This window comes from Mycteria americana, chromosome 2, assembly GCF_035582795.1.
Source record: "Mycteria americana isolate JAX WOST 10 ecotype Jacksonville Zoo and Gardens chromosome 2, USCA_MyAme_1.0, whole genome shotgun sequence".
In the NCBI taxonomy this organism is placed as follows: domain Eukaryota; kingdom Metazoa; phylum Chordata; class Aves; order Ciconiiformes; family Ciconiidae; genus Mycteria; species Mycteria americana.
The window spans coordinates 119,559,546-119,576,446 of NC_134366.1; the positions used below are offsets into that span (position 1 = coordinate 119,559,546).

The 16,901-nt window shown below is 41.2% G+C and overlaps 1 protein-coding gene across 9 annotated transcripts in view; it reads right to left on the reverse strand.

Annotated features, from left to right (window-relative positions):
• PTPRM (protein tyrosine phosphatase receptor type M) overlaps positions 1–16,278 on the reverse strand; it is a 489,673-nt gene extending 473,395 nt beyond the window's left edge. For all 9 annotated transcript variants that reach the window (XM_075494401.1, XM_075494400.1, XM_075494399.1 and 6 more), the window contains exon 1: positions 15,776–16,278. In XM_075494401.1, the coding sequence (XP_075350516.1) occupies positions 15,776–15,848 (73 nt within the window). In that variant the 5' untranslated portion in view covers positions 15,849–16,278. The remainder of the gene's footprint in view (positions 1–15,775) is intronic.
• Between the last annotated feature and the right edge of the window lie 623 nt (positions 16,279–16,901).

Consider the following 16,901-nt stretch of genomic DNA (forward strand, 5'->3'; position numbering starts at 1 on the left):
TCTGACCCTTCTAATTTGCTCTTCCCATTTTCTACGGGAACCTGGCCTCTCGTACAAAAAGAACACAAAGAAAACAACCACAGGAATGCTACTGATGTTCAGTTACCACTTCTCATCCTAAGGGAAAAAACAAAACCAAACAAACCCCTTGAATAAATAAAACCGATCAAGGCCAGACTAAGAAAGTTACCAAGACTATTTAACAAAAATCAGAGTAGAAAGACACACTTTGTAAGGTACTTTCTAAGCACAGAGTCTGGAGATGGAGAAAAAGACAGCAAGCAGGCAGGGATGTGGATATAGAAGGGTCCTGGCAGCCTAGTCTGTCCTTTCCTGCTCATACACACCTAAGTCAATCAGAAACAGCATCTGCCCGGTCAACCTACAAACCAGTGTCAACACAAGGGAACAGCAAGATAACCAGTTGCCTGGATAACATCCACCTGTGCTTTACCTGACAGAAAGCAAGGCCAGCGGGTGCGTGAAATCCTCTCTTACAAGGGACTAGAGCTCTCAGGATGGGCACACAGTAATTCACTTGCCTTTTTAAATACATACACAGCACATTGCTCTTGTCCCTCCCAGGACATCAGGTTAGGCCTGTAGGGTTTAAAACATTAGCGCAGCCTTTCTAACAAAGTATGTGCCTCCGTGACCTGCATTACTCTCTGCTACAGAAGAAGTAGCCCAATTTGGTATGATCATTACATTCCTAGCCCCACCTCTGACAACGTATGCAAAAAGCTCTGAAGTTCTGTCATTCCTGGATCCCAAAATTATTTCATCTGCAAATCTAAGCCAGTGTGAGTTGCATTTGTTATCAAAAGGTAGATAAGGTAAATTGTGAGTTTCAGCATGATTGCCCCCCTTCAGCAGAAATTTAGAATGTAGTGCTCTTAAGCTTTGGTCTCAAGATATACTGCATTTAGACTGGATATTAGGAAATTTTTCTTCACCGAGAGGGTTATCAAGCATTGGAACAGACTGCCCAGGGAAGTGGTTGAGTCGCCATCCCTGGAGGTATTTAAAGGACGTTTGGATGAGGTACTTAGAGACATGGTGTAGTGGTGGTTTTTGGCAGTGTTAGGTTTATGGTTGGACTCGATGATCTTAAAGGTCTTTTCCAACCTATATGATTCTGTGATTCTGTGATTCTGTGATTTGAATAAGTAAATGCTAGAATTTTTTTGTAAAACATACAAAAACTCTCTCAAAAGCTATTCACCTACCAAAATACTTTAATAAGCATAATAATCAATTTGGGAGCGACACAGAAACCCCTAACAAATACAGGCTTCTACAGACACACCTGAAGACAATTAGCTCTTGGCAATGACTTTTGGCTGCTCTACTCGCAGTAACATCATAAATACACAGTGTGTAGGCTGAGAGAAGCAATGCATATGGAACAGAACAATGCAGAAGCCTCTGAATTTTCTCTCTCAGGACAGACACCAAATTTTTTATTAATACACTCGACAAACTATATTACTAAATGTGATGAAGAAACAGAAAAAGCTCTTCAAAAATATAAGATTGTGACACAAGCTATATATCCTATTATTTTCATTTATTGTCCATGCATTTCAAATGGCATTAATTTATAACAGTGAAAAGCAAAGCCATTAAGTACATACAGGGCCCCAATAGCTTCAGGTGTAAAATACGACTAGTTTCTCACAACAGCTTAGAGTGCTGTTGTGTATGGAGTAAAGTGTATAGAGTAAAATTTGATACCATTGCAATTCTATCTCCTGTATACCCAGGAAAACATATGGAGTTGCTGTGAATATTTTCTCTCAAAGAAAATGAATTACCATGGGTGCAATATTCCTGTATCAAAGGCGCAATAGTTCACAGCCATCTTCCACATCAACATAAAAATTTATTGCAAGTGATGTCAAAATCCATTAAGTCCCACTTTGTTTGTTTATTACTGATCCGCCGCTGGAGGCAATCAGCTCCATCTCCAACCGGGCTGCATTAGCAGGCTGACTCCAGTGCAAAGTCAGAGTGGGGAGCATGAACCACCTCTGAAAATAGTCTCAGTTAACACAGCTAGATTTGCACAGAAACAGATGAGGAGTGCTCATGAAATCCAGCAGCACAGCTGAGCGATAAGGGAAGTATCCTCCGTCTCTAGGTGAGTAGTGAACATCTTTGGAAATAAATATCTAACTCAAGTGATTTGTTGAAGTTAAGAGTTCATCCACCTGAACTCTTACAGGAATATACCTCTACCAAACTCTATCCTGTTATATAACTGCAGCCATTTTAAAGCTTTTGCAGGATTTCAGCAGTTCACACATAGCTGAACCTCCACACTGTGTGTGTACACAAGATCAGAGTAACCCTTTTCTATTCCCAATCATGGCCTCACCTCAGCTAAAGATGGAATCTTACTGCTTTCTGATAACTGAGACCCTGCCTGCTTCAAAATCTTCAACTACTCTCAAAGTCACCCCGCTTTTCAAACTTACAATTCTGTCGATACTGTAGAAGGCAGCAAAAGAAATCAGTTGCAGTCTCAGAGCTATGCAGCTCTGAAGAAGAGATACCAGTAAAACTTGCTCCTGTCATTAAAGAGAGGAGACAGAACCCAACCAGTATTCAGCTTCCCAAAGCTCTGTGATCTAATTCTACACAAAAGGCTTAATAAGGTTTAGACTCATAATACAATTAGTAATTTAGCTCACAAATTAGACTATCTATTAACATTCCAGCAGAGACATCAGCCATATGAGGATTAAGAAGGAATCTTCTGCTCTCAATATGGAGTGAGAACTTGAATGCTTTAATAGACCACTTCAGTTTCTGCACAGGAGAACATATATTGCGTTGTACAGAATGATGTGAGCATGGCCAGCATCCTGCTTATATATTGAACTTTCATCAACAGGAACCCCGTTAATAATTTGCACAGTAAGTACAGAGTGGGAACTTTCGAGCTCATCTTAAAGCACAATTTTAACTGGTAAAAATTTGTACTGAGAGCACAGAATACACGGCATATGCATTTATAAGCATTAGAAGCACACATAAAAACAAGGGCCAAAATTAACATGTCAGCATGGACAAAACACAGGTTAACCCAAAGTACGGATATTATACAACATTTAACTGCAGGATTTGAATAAAGAAGCATCCGTTTTCTGAATCTTTGCTTACAACATTTATTCTATATCTATTACGAAAGGAAGGCAGACGTACGTAATACAAGATTCTGCATCATCTTCTCCCCATAATCAGTACTCAAAAGATTTAGAAAAGAGCTGATACCTCTAGCATACTACTTAATAGCACTTCGTCCACACAGAAAAAAATGTTCCAGATGAATTTTCAAAGGCAGGCCAAGTAGGCAAAAAACACTGTACCTTTTATTAAGGAACTAAAATTTCAATTGCTGTATCCAAAAAGTGCTGTATCCAAAAAGTGCTGTTCCGATTTCCAGAAAACTATACGTGTAACTACATTTCTACAAAATGCTGATATTGCTGTGTTCATGCTAACTTATGTTAACACCTGATTTACTTGCAATTATTGTGTCAACAGGAGCTTTTTGTAATTACTTTCATAGTATGCCCAAAACTGACTGTATTCATCTTCAGGTTTTGAGCTTGTGTTTGTATAAATAGTGCCAGTATTACTAATTCTTTTTAGCTTGAAAAACAAACAAACAAACAATCTTCATCAGTTTACTTCACACTCTAGTAAAAACCATTCACACCCAAATAATATTATGAATAACATCCATCTGGTCTGAAATCTAGATCTGGCCACAGTACCTCATTTTCCACTAGCACTGCTTGCTGTTTCTATCAAGTGTTCAGTGTGACTACACTCAGTGCAAAGTAAGACTTAAACTTCACTCGCTTGCAGTACTTACTCATAAGCACACGCTTTGCTGGCATGTGCATTAGCACATGCATTGGGACCATTTTGATCTTATTTGTCTCAGAAAAATAAAAGTCAAAAAAACTGACTTGTTATGAATAATACTCAGGCAGTCAGGAACTGTATCCCTAAGCTTCTGTCATAGCCCCCCCAGAGGCTCTGGGGCTTTCTTAAAATGTGCACATAGATCTCCAAACTGTAAGGGCAACAGAGTGGCCCATGGCACCACAGGATATCCTAAATCAGAGCTACCATCCTCCAGTCTCAGCTCTCTTCTCAGCTCAGTCACAGCTGCCCAAAGGATGGAGGTGGCAGAGGAAGGCAGAAATGATCTGTGATTTGTGGAACATGGTGATGAGGAGCAGACATGAACAGAGAAAAGGCGGTGGAGAGAGCACAGGAGGTGGCAGGTAAGCAATATATTCTTAAAGGTGGCCCAGTGGTTAACAGCTTTGTTAAATATGTATGTTATTTGCTGTGGAATAGATGGTACTAAAGTGCAATTTTAGACGCAACTGAAAGCAGGTAAGAACCCTCCCTCTTCCTCTGCACAAAATTCCAGAGTACACAGCTCTAGCAGATTACTATAATTGGCCAATTCTTTCTTTTATTGCTAGACCACTGTGTAGAGTCAAAGCACTGAAATCATGTGAATGGGGCTGCTGGTGAATGTCACGTATTTGCTCAATGCCAGTTTCAAGCATACAGATCTGATTTTTTTTGCAGTTCTGCTCCCAAGGGTCCAGAAATACGCATCATCTAATTCTGGCACACAAGCCAGAATTAATTTTTCACTGCTGCAAATCTAACATGGCACTCTGCAGTTTGCGAAGACTTTAACTGAGCCAGTTCTGGAAAAGTGCAATTTCTCACTCACAGCAAGTGGCTCCCAAACTGTGGTTTGCAAAACTCCTGTGATCCACCCATTACGAGCATTGATTTGAAGCAAACAAGCCTGTCAGATACTACTTCACTGAGGCAGATTTACTGTGGACTGATTCAGGAAGCTGCGAGTTTATATTCATTTTGAAATTGAGATCTTCAAAAATACAGACAGTTCTCATTACAAAGTCATTGAGTTTGGGCTACACATCAGAAACTGACTTCATTTTTGCAACGAACGCAACAGAACTGACAGCCAAGCAATAACTTTCAAAAATACAAGCTTCCATGTTGCAGCCTAAACTGCAACACATTGCATGTAACCAAAACCTCCAAAGTAGCTCCTGGCTGATGCCAGAATGAGTCCATAGCTGCTTTCTATTTCCATTCATCACTGAGTCGTAACAGGTATCTTCCAAAATAAGAATTTAGACTTCCAAAGACTGTATCTGTTTCTCTGTAGACATCAGAGAAAGACTTTCAAAAGCAGCAGACTATGCATGAACAGTTTATGTTCCCTAATTCCCCTTGAAGCAACCTTGGCAATACAGCTAGACCAAGCCCAGACAGTCTTTATCTGAACTTCTCAGGCTGAACATATGCAATACCTAAGGCTTCACCCCTACTCCCAACTCAAAATTACTATCTGCGCTTCAAGACTCCAAGACCACTATATGACAAAGGAAGGTACAGGTGAATAAGCCTGAAGTGCACATTCAGCAATGGATCTGCCAGTGAATCAACCCACAGGCACAGCAGTATGTTTGTCTATGGTTGAAAATAGAACAGAAATAGCTGAGGAATATTATTCTTAAGGGGTTATTTCCACGTCATTTCCCTGTATGGATAATCTTATGCTAGATACTAGGCTACAACTTGAAGAACATTTTAAGGCTTTTTCTGCTCACACCTTTTTGTGGTCATGTAAAGTTTTTAATGTAGGTAACATTAAACTCCCCAATATTCAGGATGCAAAGAAGTAACATTCTACTGGACAAACTAACTTTCTGTTAAGCAATTGTACACGTAAAGATCCAGCTTGTTTAAAAACCCCAATCCACATCTGCTGTTGCTGCATGGCTGCTGCAGAAGCCAGTATTTTATTTGTCAAGAATGTATTTCAACTTGTCTTGGGCTCCTGGGCCCTACGCAATTTCAATGCATGTTTGCTCTAAAGGGCGTGTGCTTGTCTCAAACACTCTTAAATAAATAAAACAGCCAAACCCCAGTGTTTTCCAAATCCTCAGATGAAAATGCTAGGTTAATTCACATAAATCCTTTACTAGCCTAGATTTATGTAGGCAATTCTAACACCAATACTTAAAGTAAAAATAAACAAAACACACCTCATGAACTTTATATATGGTCTTCAATCCATGTGCTCTGCTGTCATTGTAAACAGAAGGTAGTAATGCTGGGCAATATACAGGGTTCCATTTCACATTTTCAACCTCTAAGGTTTTAAATAAATATTAACTTTAATTGTGTTTTGGTTTTGTTGGTTTCCCATGACACTCACAGACCTAACCCCAAAAGGTTGCTTTCATACTTAGAAAGTTGCCTGCAAAGGTTTTCTCCGGAGCTAGGACTGAATCAAGATGACATCTCTCAGACACAGTAAAGAGGGCATCAACTGCATGGTGCCTTAAAATTATTACTGGGACAACAGTTTATCTTACATAACTGAGAAATTACTTCAGTAATAACTGTCTCTGCAGAAGTTAAAACGAAAAACAGTTTAAGTGATGTGTTATGTAAAGTGCTTATATTAAAGTGTTGAATGCAGTGCTTTGTAAAATAATCATCTACTCTGCAGAATTCAGAAAAGGTAACATTAAAGGAAAAAAGGCTATAGCAATTCTCAGTCATTAACATAAGAACTACCCCACCGAGTGCTATGGCTCCTGGAAATGTCCACAACTGTCTATCTCCTAAACATGTGACAATATTTAAGCACATTGTTGAGTTTCTAGGGAAGACTGAAGTTACAGGTGGTGACAAGTGACTGCTGTAGATTTTCTCTAAATACATTGGGGGATTCTGAACTGTCACCTTTTTTTAAAAAAAAAAAAAAAAAAATGGAAATTTAGCAGATTTCTCAACCATGAAAAAAAATCCTACTGGTCAAAACTAAACAAAAACCCACAAAAAGAACAGAAAAGCCTGGCTATGAAGATCCTCACCCATGTCACAGTCAAATGCCAGAGCACAGACTTAAATCCAGGTCTCTCACACCCATGTAGGAGCTCTGATCACTAAGCAACTGACTGTTACAACACAAGTTAAATATATATCTGTCTTTTTCATGCTGTGCTCCAGTGGTATGATTCATGTTAGGCTATGTCATCCCAATGTGGAACCAGAAAAATCTCCAGGCTCAGAAAGTGCCACTGAGAGAAAATAATTTCCCGGTTAAGATTATGAGACACATCTTAAAACAGTTAAGTAAAAGAGATCTTACACTATCAAAATAGTAATAAGTTCCAAAAACTGTAATCATCAGAACGCTGTTGATCCTGAATTATACTGGTTGACAGAAACATCACAGTAATTACAATAGATTATATATAGTCCTATACAGATATGCAAACAGTGTCAAACATTGAAACAAATATATTTCCTCGCAAGTTTCTACCAAGCCTGTGAGCACTCTGAACTTGTGAGCACACTCTGAGTTGTTAGGACATTAGACTTCTGGCAGTGATTTTATTTACTGGAAGGATGGAAGAGGGAATAGGTAATAATGAAATTTTTCTTTTCAAATGAAACAAATATACAAATCACATAAGAAGAGACAGCAACTATACCAAACAACTACAGAGAAAACAGTTATGTCTGATCTGGGGCCTAACACAGTTCATTGAGATGGCAATTGACTTGCATGTTTGTTTAGCCGAACTGTTCGCTAAAACAGGAAAAAGCCATGAACATGAAAACAGCAGAAGTGAGATGAATGGGAGTTCCTATGCAGGTAGAGGACAATGTGAATCCCTTTAGGAAATCTCAGTCTCTGCTTGAGATATAACCTGGTAATATTCTTCTTTCAAAACTGGAGATCCATTTTCTCTACATACCCTCAGAAACTATGTAGACTTGGTAACCAAAACTTTAAGATGTGCATGCAGATGACCATTTTTTGGTCATAAATTACTGTATCAGCAATAGTAGGATTACTAAGCATCAGCTCCCAAAATAAGGAATTGTTTGACCTTAGAGGGAGAAGAAAAAGAGGGAAAAAAAATACAACCTCCCTGCAACCACCTCTGCTGCAAGTATGCCATGAAAAATGCAAAAGTCTGCTAAAGGGTAAGAATTCGTCAACTTTTTAAGACACAGACATACAAACTAGTGCATAGATTACAAGCATATACACAAGTATAGAAGTGCACGTCATGGATGGAAATTATTCACCAGAAAAACAAATATGAAGAGCCTCTCTATTCATTTACCCGTAAGAACAACTCCATTATGAAAACCTCAAGACATTACTGGTCCACTATCCGTCCACCTGAAAGTACATAGAAACTCCTGTAATACCCTCCTCAATCTTATGTAAGAATCTCATCAGCACAACTCAACAGTTCTTTCATCTAATCAGCCTACCCTTATGCACTACAGAATTAAAACAAAGGGCCACAGACAGAAGTATTCTATCCAGTATACTACTTTCAAAAATAAAGAGTCTATACAATATTTTATTTTAGAGTTAAGGATAAAAGAGGCAATAGGATTCAAGGCAATAAAGCACGATCTTTCTGAAAACTTCCCCAAAATAACCATGCTGTAAACCTCAAAAAAAACCCCACCAAAACCAACCAAACAAACAAAAACCCTGCTCTAATACAGGCATGTGATGCTCTATTTCATTCTCCTAGAAGATGAAAAGCTAAAGTGATGAAAGAGGTAATTAGCTGTTAGTTATTCCAGAGCAAAAACACATTTCTTGTGATTAACAAAACAGTGCTGTAAAAGATATTTATTAGAGCTTAACATTGAAGAAGATTAAAAAAAAAAAGGGAAGGGGGGGGGGGGGGGAAGCCAAGCTACCCCTCAAAAAACCCTACTGTAACCAAAACTTACTGCTCTCTAGATCAGGGCAGATTACATATGGGGAGAAGGGGGAAAACAAACACACTCATGAGCAAAATGTTGGGTTTACACCATTCCAGAGAAAAGAATTCAAGATTCATTAACATCACCACACTTAATCATATGTGTAAAGATAATCAACTATTGCTATGTAAAGCTGTCAGAAGACATATTCAAGCCTTGAATATATTATTAAAGACAAACGTGTTCAAAACTAAGATGACAAAAATAAGAAAATGTGAATAATTATAAATCCATTTATGTTTTCCAGGTGTAATTTAGCTGCCTTTAGGACTTAAGCTTTTTTTCTAGAACATCTTCTCTTCCAGTAAGGTTCATCTGTTACACTTCCAGAAAATGTTATGCCTTCCTTCCCACCTTTCCCTCCAACCACCCTAATTCCAACCTGTTTTGATAACTTCTTCCTGCTAATACTGCTGTGGTTTTGTCTGAACAAATGTGGTCATTACTTTGTTTCTGACCACTGCTCCTTATGCGGCAAAGGGTCACTGTGGAGTCAGATGCTTCTGGCTGAGACACTTCTTTCCTATTCCCTGCAGCTACTGAGCATGAGTATGTGTTAGAGGCATAAATACACCTTTATTTTTACTGTTATTACTCTCAGATCTGGGCATAAAAATGTCTTTCCTTCATTTTTAAAGCATATGTGGGGACTTACCCTGTGTACCTCCTCATAACATTAATGGAGGCTTAATGGCTTAAAAACCAACACGACACATTATTCCAAAATCAGTACAGAATTCCACTGACAGCAACATCATTTCTGAAAATAATTATTTTGAATGGAACAGAAAGCTTCTTAATAGGTTGTGAGAAGACATATACTCACACAGCACTTAAGCTTTTCTTTAAGACAAGGATCAATCAATATAACCTTATCAGATCTCTATAGCAATAACCTTTTCATTTAAATCACCAGGAAAGTACTGACAATTTCTTTGTAATTTCATGCATTTTGTTATGTATTTTTATTATACTAGAGCATTCATTCATCCTTCTGTTGAATACTAACACTGATACTGAAATCAGCCTTTTTACAAGTAATCAAAAGTTCATTTGTATTATAATCAAACTGGTGCAAACAAGCCACCAATGGATTAAAATTCTCTAGGTCACAAAAATCCATCATATATTTTCACACCTCCCCAGCTCCAAATACACCTACACTCTCATAAAGCCCAGTTTACAGCCCTTCTTCTTTCTATGCTTAGAAAAGTGGATTTAGAGATGCAGCTACACCTAGTGATCAGCAGCAGATCACAGCAGGCAAAACTCATGAAGACACTACCAAAATCAAAAAGAAGTATGTGAACATAGTGGGGTGAATAAAGTGACACAGTAAAATTTATTGCTAGACTTCTGGGGTTTTTTTCCTAAATATATGACCATATGCTCCAAATTGGTTTTAGTTTCTTGAAATCCTTTTTAATACATTGATAACATTACACATTAAATCAGAAATACAGATCCGGAAGTTATCAGCAAAATCAAATGAAATAAAAAGGACACTCTCAATTTTTCCTACAGAAATTGAGCAGATTATTCAGCCGCATTCACGCATCAAACAACAATTTATTCCCAGGAAAATTTTCAGAACTACTTTACACAAGAGTCGTAAATGTGAGCTGAAAGGTTCATAAATGCATGTCACTTTCTGGGGAAACATCTTTAAAACTTAGTGATGTAGCTACCTCAAATAAGTGTTTGACAGTGACACCAACGAGCTTTAAACACAAGAGATCTCCCTCTCAAATGGCATTTCCTTTAGCATGAAGTTGCAACATGTGAAATACAGGATCAGTTCACAGGTCCTGACCCCACAACATCACTGGACTTTGTTCTATCAAGTCTACACCTATAATCTTCCCCTAGCTGAATCTAACAATGCAAATGGAACAGATTGTCTCAGCAGTAAGGTGTAAAACTGACCTGGCCACTGGCAAGTAGGCTGTTTGACACATTCGCTGACCATCTCAGTGTATGAGCAAGCGCACATGAAAAATAAACAATCTCCACATTTTTCCAGGTCAGACTCAAATGACGTTAGTGAGATGGAGTTCAGAAGCTTATTCACTCTATCCTAACATGTTTTGTGATTTGCCTGAGGATTTGGTCTCTCTAGCTGTCAATCTAGCAACTTCTGTGAGAACCAAATATATTATTTTTTCATAAATTATATGCTACTATATTGTTTCAGGACACTGCGATTTGTTTTCCTCATGGATTCTGACGACTGCTAAATCGTGAGACCAAATAAACATCACAGGATTTCTTCCCCCAGTGTTATTACATCCTTGTAATATTTTGTAGGATTTATTTTTAATTTCTGATGAGGTTTCATTACTAGCTTTTGACAACAGGACAAGACCAGAATAGCTAAATAAAATAAATTTAAAAATTCAACCCACATACCCACGACACAGTTTCTTTTTTGACAAACTGTGCCATTTCCAAAGCCCAGACTCTCATTTTTACCTGAAGCATTCTGAAGTCCATCCAGTTTACAGGGGAACACAAACTTTATTTAGTTTGTTTCTAACTGTCAAAATTAAAAAAAAAAAAAAAAAAGAAAAAAAAGACATATTTAGAAGCCAATTCTTCAACATGCTTCTATTAATTTGCTGGAGTATTTTAAATAGGAATACTCTTAGGTGTGAAACACAAATCAAGTCATTCACCTGTTCACCTGAGAGCAAGAAGTTTGGTTTGAGAATCTTCCCCCACAGCTCTCACTGTTTAGCAAGGCCACGTCCACACTATGGACTTTGGAATAGTTGTGTTGATGAGCTGACAACTGTGTCAGCCACTAATAAAGATGCATTTTCAGTAGTATGTGTTACTTCCCTTAGGAAGTGGAGGAATGCAGAGTTGATGGATGGGTAGAGAGGAAGGAAAGCAGGTGAAATAAGCAATGCAAGCAAAAGAAGAATTTGTTAAAATGAGAGACAACCACACTTGGAGCTCTTTGCTGGCCAAGTGATCAGAACAGCTATAAAAGACTTCCAAACAGAGATCCTGAATGCTCGGAGAAATCTCTTTAAACACAATTAATTATACCAGAAACTTTTTATTTTCTATACATTGCTCCAATTACCAGGAGTTTCATTTCAGCTGGGATAGGACCTATGAAGACTTAACCTATATTCTTGCTTTTCACCTTCCCTCTCTGCAGTCACCAAACATCAACATCATTACAGTGAATTTCAACTTCAGCATGTCAAACTTCTACCTTACATCTGGTTTTGGAAAATGTGATTCTTGTTTTTAGAGAGCCTACACCCAAAAATGAAATAGATTAATGTAAGGCACAACATCTATTCAGAATGCAAGTTTTTGTATTTTTAATCCATGAAATAGCTTGAGGACTACTATTGTCTATGTAAAACCTTTACTAGTCACCAGGAAAAGTAATTTTCAATTTTTTGTACAGCACTTTTCCTCCTGTTGTTCTCCTCATAATTGCCACTAGCCCTGGTGCAAAGTTTGTTATGAATGGCCTCCTACAAGCTCTTTTAGTCAGTCCATCCATATCTCTCTCTCACTGCACTAGGACTCATCCCTTCTCAGACAGAACCTAAAATGTTTTAAACTAGTACCGTAAAAAGAGTGTGTTAATATACAACCTTGTCACTTTCCATAGCAAAAGAGAATATAACAGCCTAATCATAGCCCTCCCTTGGTCAGATTCAGGTTATAAGCAAGAAGCACCAATTTCAGAATTCAGGCTGTGTGCAAATTTACACCTATCTGAACACGATGCCTTCATAAAAACACAGTTTCTGAGTTCTATTACATATCTCCTTGCCTTCAATTTCAGCTCCCCATTTTGGTATTTGACAGAACTCATCTCATCCAGACCCTTCATTTTATGCAAGACCTAATATTTAGGCTTACAACGTCCCTTCTAACTTTCCACACCTCTGTGTTTGACCTAAATTCCTTACAGGACTGGATTGCTTTCCCTAGCCTGAATAATCTACCAAGGAGATGGAAGAAGGAACACAGTGGAGTCAGGTGGTATTTTGTATGATAGGAACACCATGTTTCAGAAACTTTTGTAATATTAGCATTCAGTGTTTGCATGGGACCACTTAATAACATTTATGTTAAAATTATAAATGAAAACAGCTAAATTAGGGGTGCTACAGTTTCTCAGAAAGAAACTAAAAAAAAGAAAAAAAAAACCACCCCAAACCCAAAACTACTCTTGCAGAAAGACCCCAGCTACTTTTAAAAACTTGAGATAAGCAGCATTGTCCATTTAAGACAATGTTTTCAGTAACATCTCTTGAATTCAAATTCTTGAGACCATTTGCTTCTTGAACTGATGAATCCAGAATTTTAAATTCTTTAGTTAAGGACTCAGAGAAAATCTCATTGTTATTAACTGTTAAGCTGCTTTCAAAAGATTACTTGAAAGCTTCCAGGCCTTAAAAAGCCAAGATCTGATCTGTCAGTAAGATTATTTTCTAAATAAGAAACTCAAATAAAACAATAGCTGATGGTAATGTTAGAACCAATCTCTGTAAAACAAATCAGTCATTTTAGAAAAGGGTAAAAATAAAAATGGAACTATAAATGCCAAAGATTACTTAACTCGCCCACTGCTATTCTTTGCTTAGAACATGTGTGGAGTTGGTTTTGCTTCTTTTTTCGTTGTTTGTTTTTCAACTTTTTATAGGTTAGTCATATAACTCCCGTCTGCAAGAAGGGACAGCTATTACAAAAGATAACTACCAACTCAAGGACAGATCTTTCTGTAATTTAATTTCTATGACACTGATGCACCAAGCTTTTAACAAAAGCAACAGCAATTTCTTCCCCCAAGCAAAAATGACTCCCAGGCACACACTTGAAATGGTAAAGTACAAAAATAGAAATTTCATCAATTTTGTTCTGAGTGCCAAGAATCAATATTAAAAAAAAAAAACCTGTACGTGCATCTTCACAAATAATCTTTACATTCAATATTTAACATACACGTACATAAGCATGCACAGGGAGAAAGGAGGCCAGATTCTGCATCCCGTGACATCCTTTGCAATCTCACTGACGTGTGTAAATTGCAGCCTCTGTTATTCAGTTCTTCAGAACAGTTGGAATCACACCTTTTGAATAACTGTATGCACAAGTCATCTGTGAACTGTTTGTGGTTTTTATCACAGTTCTTTCCACAGTGTGAGGCAATGGAAATGAATACGACAGATACAAATCTAACACTAATGTGGGATTGTTCTTCAGTAACATGAACAGCACTTAAACGCTGACCCTAGTATAGTATCAGCATATCGCACGCACAGGTCATTTAAATATCCAGGAGAATAAGAGTTGCCCCAGCTTAACTTTAAACAAGAAGCAAAACAGTTCACGCAGGTCAGCAATGAGTTACGGATTTATCTTAATAAAGCAAGAGCTCTCACTGAAGTCTGGACACTAGGCTTCCAATATTAATGAGTTATAGGGCTAATATACATGAGTTCAGTTCCATAATTCACTACAGAGCATAGCTTCATCCTAACATGAGTGTTCAGAAAAGATTTTATCGTTGTTATATATCACCTCAGTACAAAACATTTTTCTGCTCAGGGATCTTCTGTCTCATCTGCAGTAAAAATGCTGGAGAGAAATTACGGGAAATGCAGCTATGTATACAAAAGGTCCCTGGAGCCTAACATAAAACCAGAATTTCTGAATTTTAAAAAAAGTTTTAAAACAGACCACCAACTCTTAGCCATAAAACCCGGTTTAGCTACAGTGCTGCATATAAGCAACATGTGATGTACAAAATATAAACTATTCTGCAGCCTGAGCAACAAGGAAAGTCAAAAGTATTGCTTCCCACCAGATCAAAGCACACTTTGCATGAACTGAAGACCAGATGTCTTCAATTTAACGTGCTTTTCAGTTGCACTCACTTCATAGTAGGAACAAAACAAACAAAAAAAAATCTGAAGTTACTCTTTGCAGTGAAGTACAGAGAACTATTTCACAATCCAAATTTCTGTCTAAAATTATGGGTTTCTTCAGCATATAAATAGGACAGGGGCGCAGGCAGAGGACTCGAGCCCAAGCTAACCATCTGCAGGTCTTGGACTTCAGGGAACAGAAAGACGCTGTTGATGGAGCACTTTGCCGGGCTCTTCGCTGGATGCGAATCCTGACACCCCGCAGACGCAGGCAGCTTCTGCCCTGCCCTCCGAGATGACGATTTTGGGGGCTGCAGAAAACGAGGGGCCAGGGCTTTACCTCCGGCTCTACCGGCGTTTCACAGCCGCACCTACGGGCAGCGCGAAAGGCGGGGAGCTCCGGGGGCGAGAGAGGAGGAACCGGCGGGGCGAGGCAGGCAGGGAGGCCGGCCGGTGGGGCACCCGCCAGCCCCCCGAGGAGCACAAGTTTTTGTTCCCCGTCGCCAGCTCCGTCGCCGGGCGGAGCGGCGGAGGAGAGGGCGGCGGGGGCCCGCGGCGGCTCACCTCACCCCTCCACCTCCCGCGCCGGGGCAGCGGGAAACTTTCGGGAAGTCGGCGGCGGAGAAACGCCGGAGCGAGCCCGAGTCCCGCCCGTCCCTCCAGCCCTGACCTCGGACTGCCCGAGCCCCGCCAGCCTCTCGCCCTCCCCCTCAGCGCCCTCGCCGGCAGGGCACAGGGGCGCAAACCTAACGGCATCCCGCCGCCGCCTCCTCCGGACACTTTTTTCTCCCCATGTACGCAGCGGCTTCGAAGTGTCAGTCCCGCCAGGGGGACGGGGAGAAAAAAAAAAAAAAAGAGGAAAAACAAAAAACCAAACCAAACCCCAAACGACTCTGAAATCGCAGCGCTTCCCCTCCTTGTCCCTCCGCCTCCGCCCGCGGGAGGGCTGCCCGGCCCCGGGGGCAGGCGAGGCGGATCCTTACCTGTGAACGTCTGCGCTCCTGCCGCCAGCAAAAGTCCGGCCAAAGTAACCAGGCAAGTTCCAACTTTCCCCATATTTCCACCCCTTCCTGCTCCGGATCCAGCAAAGTGCCAAAGTGTTTGCCAAAGTAGGAGGCGCGCCCCTCCAGCCAGTGGGGCAGGCGGGGAGGGGGGAGCCGGACTCCCCCACTTGGTGCCCCACGGGCTGTTTTCCCCTCCGTGCCCTCTCTCCGCTTTTAAGGGCAGGGAAAGAGGGGTGCGAAGTGGCCGGGGGCTGCCTGCCTTCCTCCGGCCGCGCCGCTGCCCTTGCCCCAGGGGCCGCGCCGCCTCCCTGCGCGGACGCCCCACGCCTTCCGCGCCGCTCGCCTCCCCCGGTGCCCGGGGGGGGCACCCTTAATCCCGGAGTCTCTTCGCCCGGCGCCGCCGCTAGTCCCGGCTTAGCTCGGCTCCCTGACTGACTCGCGGTTCCCCCCGGCAGGCAGGCAGGCTAAAGGGAGCGCGGAAAGTCACGCCCAGCCGCCGGCGCCGCCGCTCTCCCCCGCTAGAGGGCGAGGCGGCGCGGGCTCGCAGCGGCGGGGCGCCGCTGACAGGATTTCGGTTGGCGAAGCGCTCGAGTCTCCCTCCCGGCGCCCCCCCTCGCTGCCCCGAGAGCGGCTTTGTTTGCAGAGGAGATGGCTCCGTGCCTGGCAGGACGATGTCGAAAGTTCCAGGACGGCGGGGGAGAGAAGGAGGAACCGAAAAAAAAATGAAGAAAAATCTCAACCAAGCGTCTCGGTAACTTTGCCGCGGGCCGGCCCCGGCGAGAGCTGCAGCCGCTGAAGTTGGGGCCGCCGCGGCTACCTGTCCCGCCGGGACGGGGCCCTGAGGGAACGGCTGCCGCCGCCCCGAGCAGCCCGGCCTCTGCCCACGCCCCCGCCCCACCGCTCTGGCGCTGCTCCGAGGCACCGGGACAGGGAAGGATAAATAGAAGAGAGGGGGAAAGCGCTGGCTTTTCATAATCGTTTTGTTTTGTTTTTACAGACAATCTGGAGTCTGTCGGAAGAACTAGTTCGAGGCCACTACTCAGGGTTCCGCGAAAACCGCAAGCGTAAGAGCCCTGCCCTCACTGCGAAAGGCTGATACTAAAAG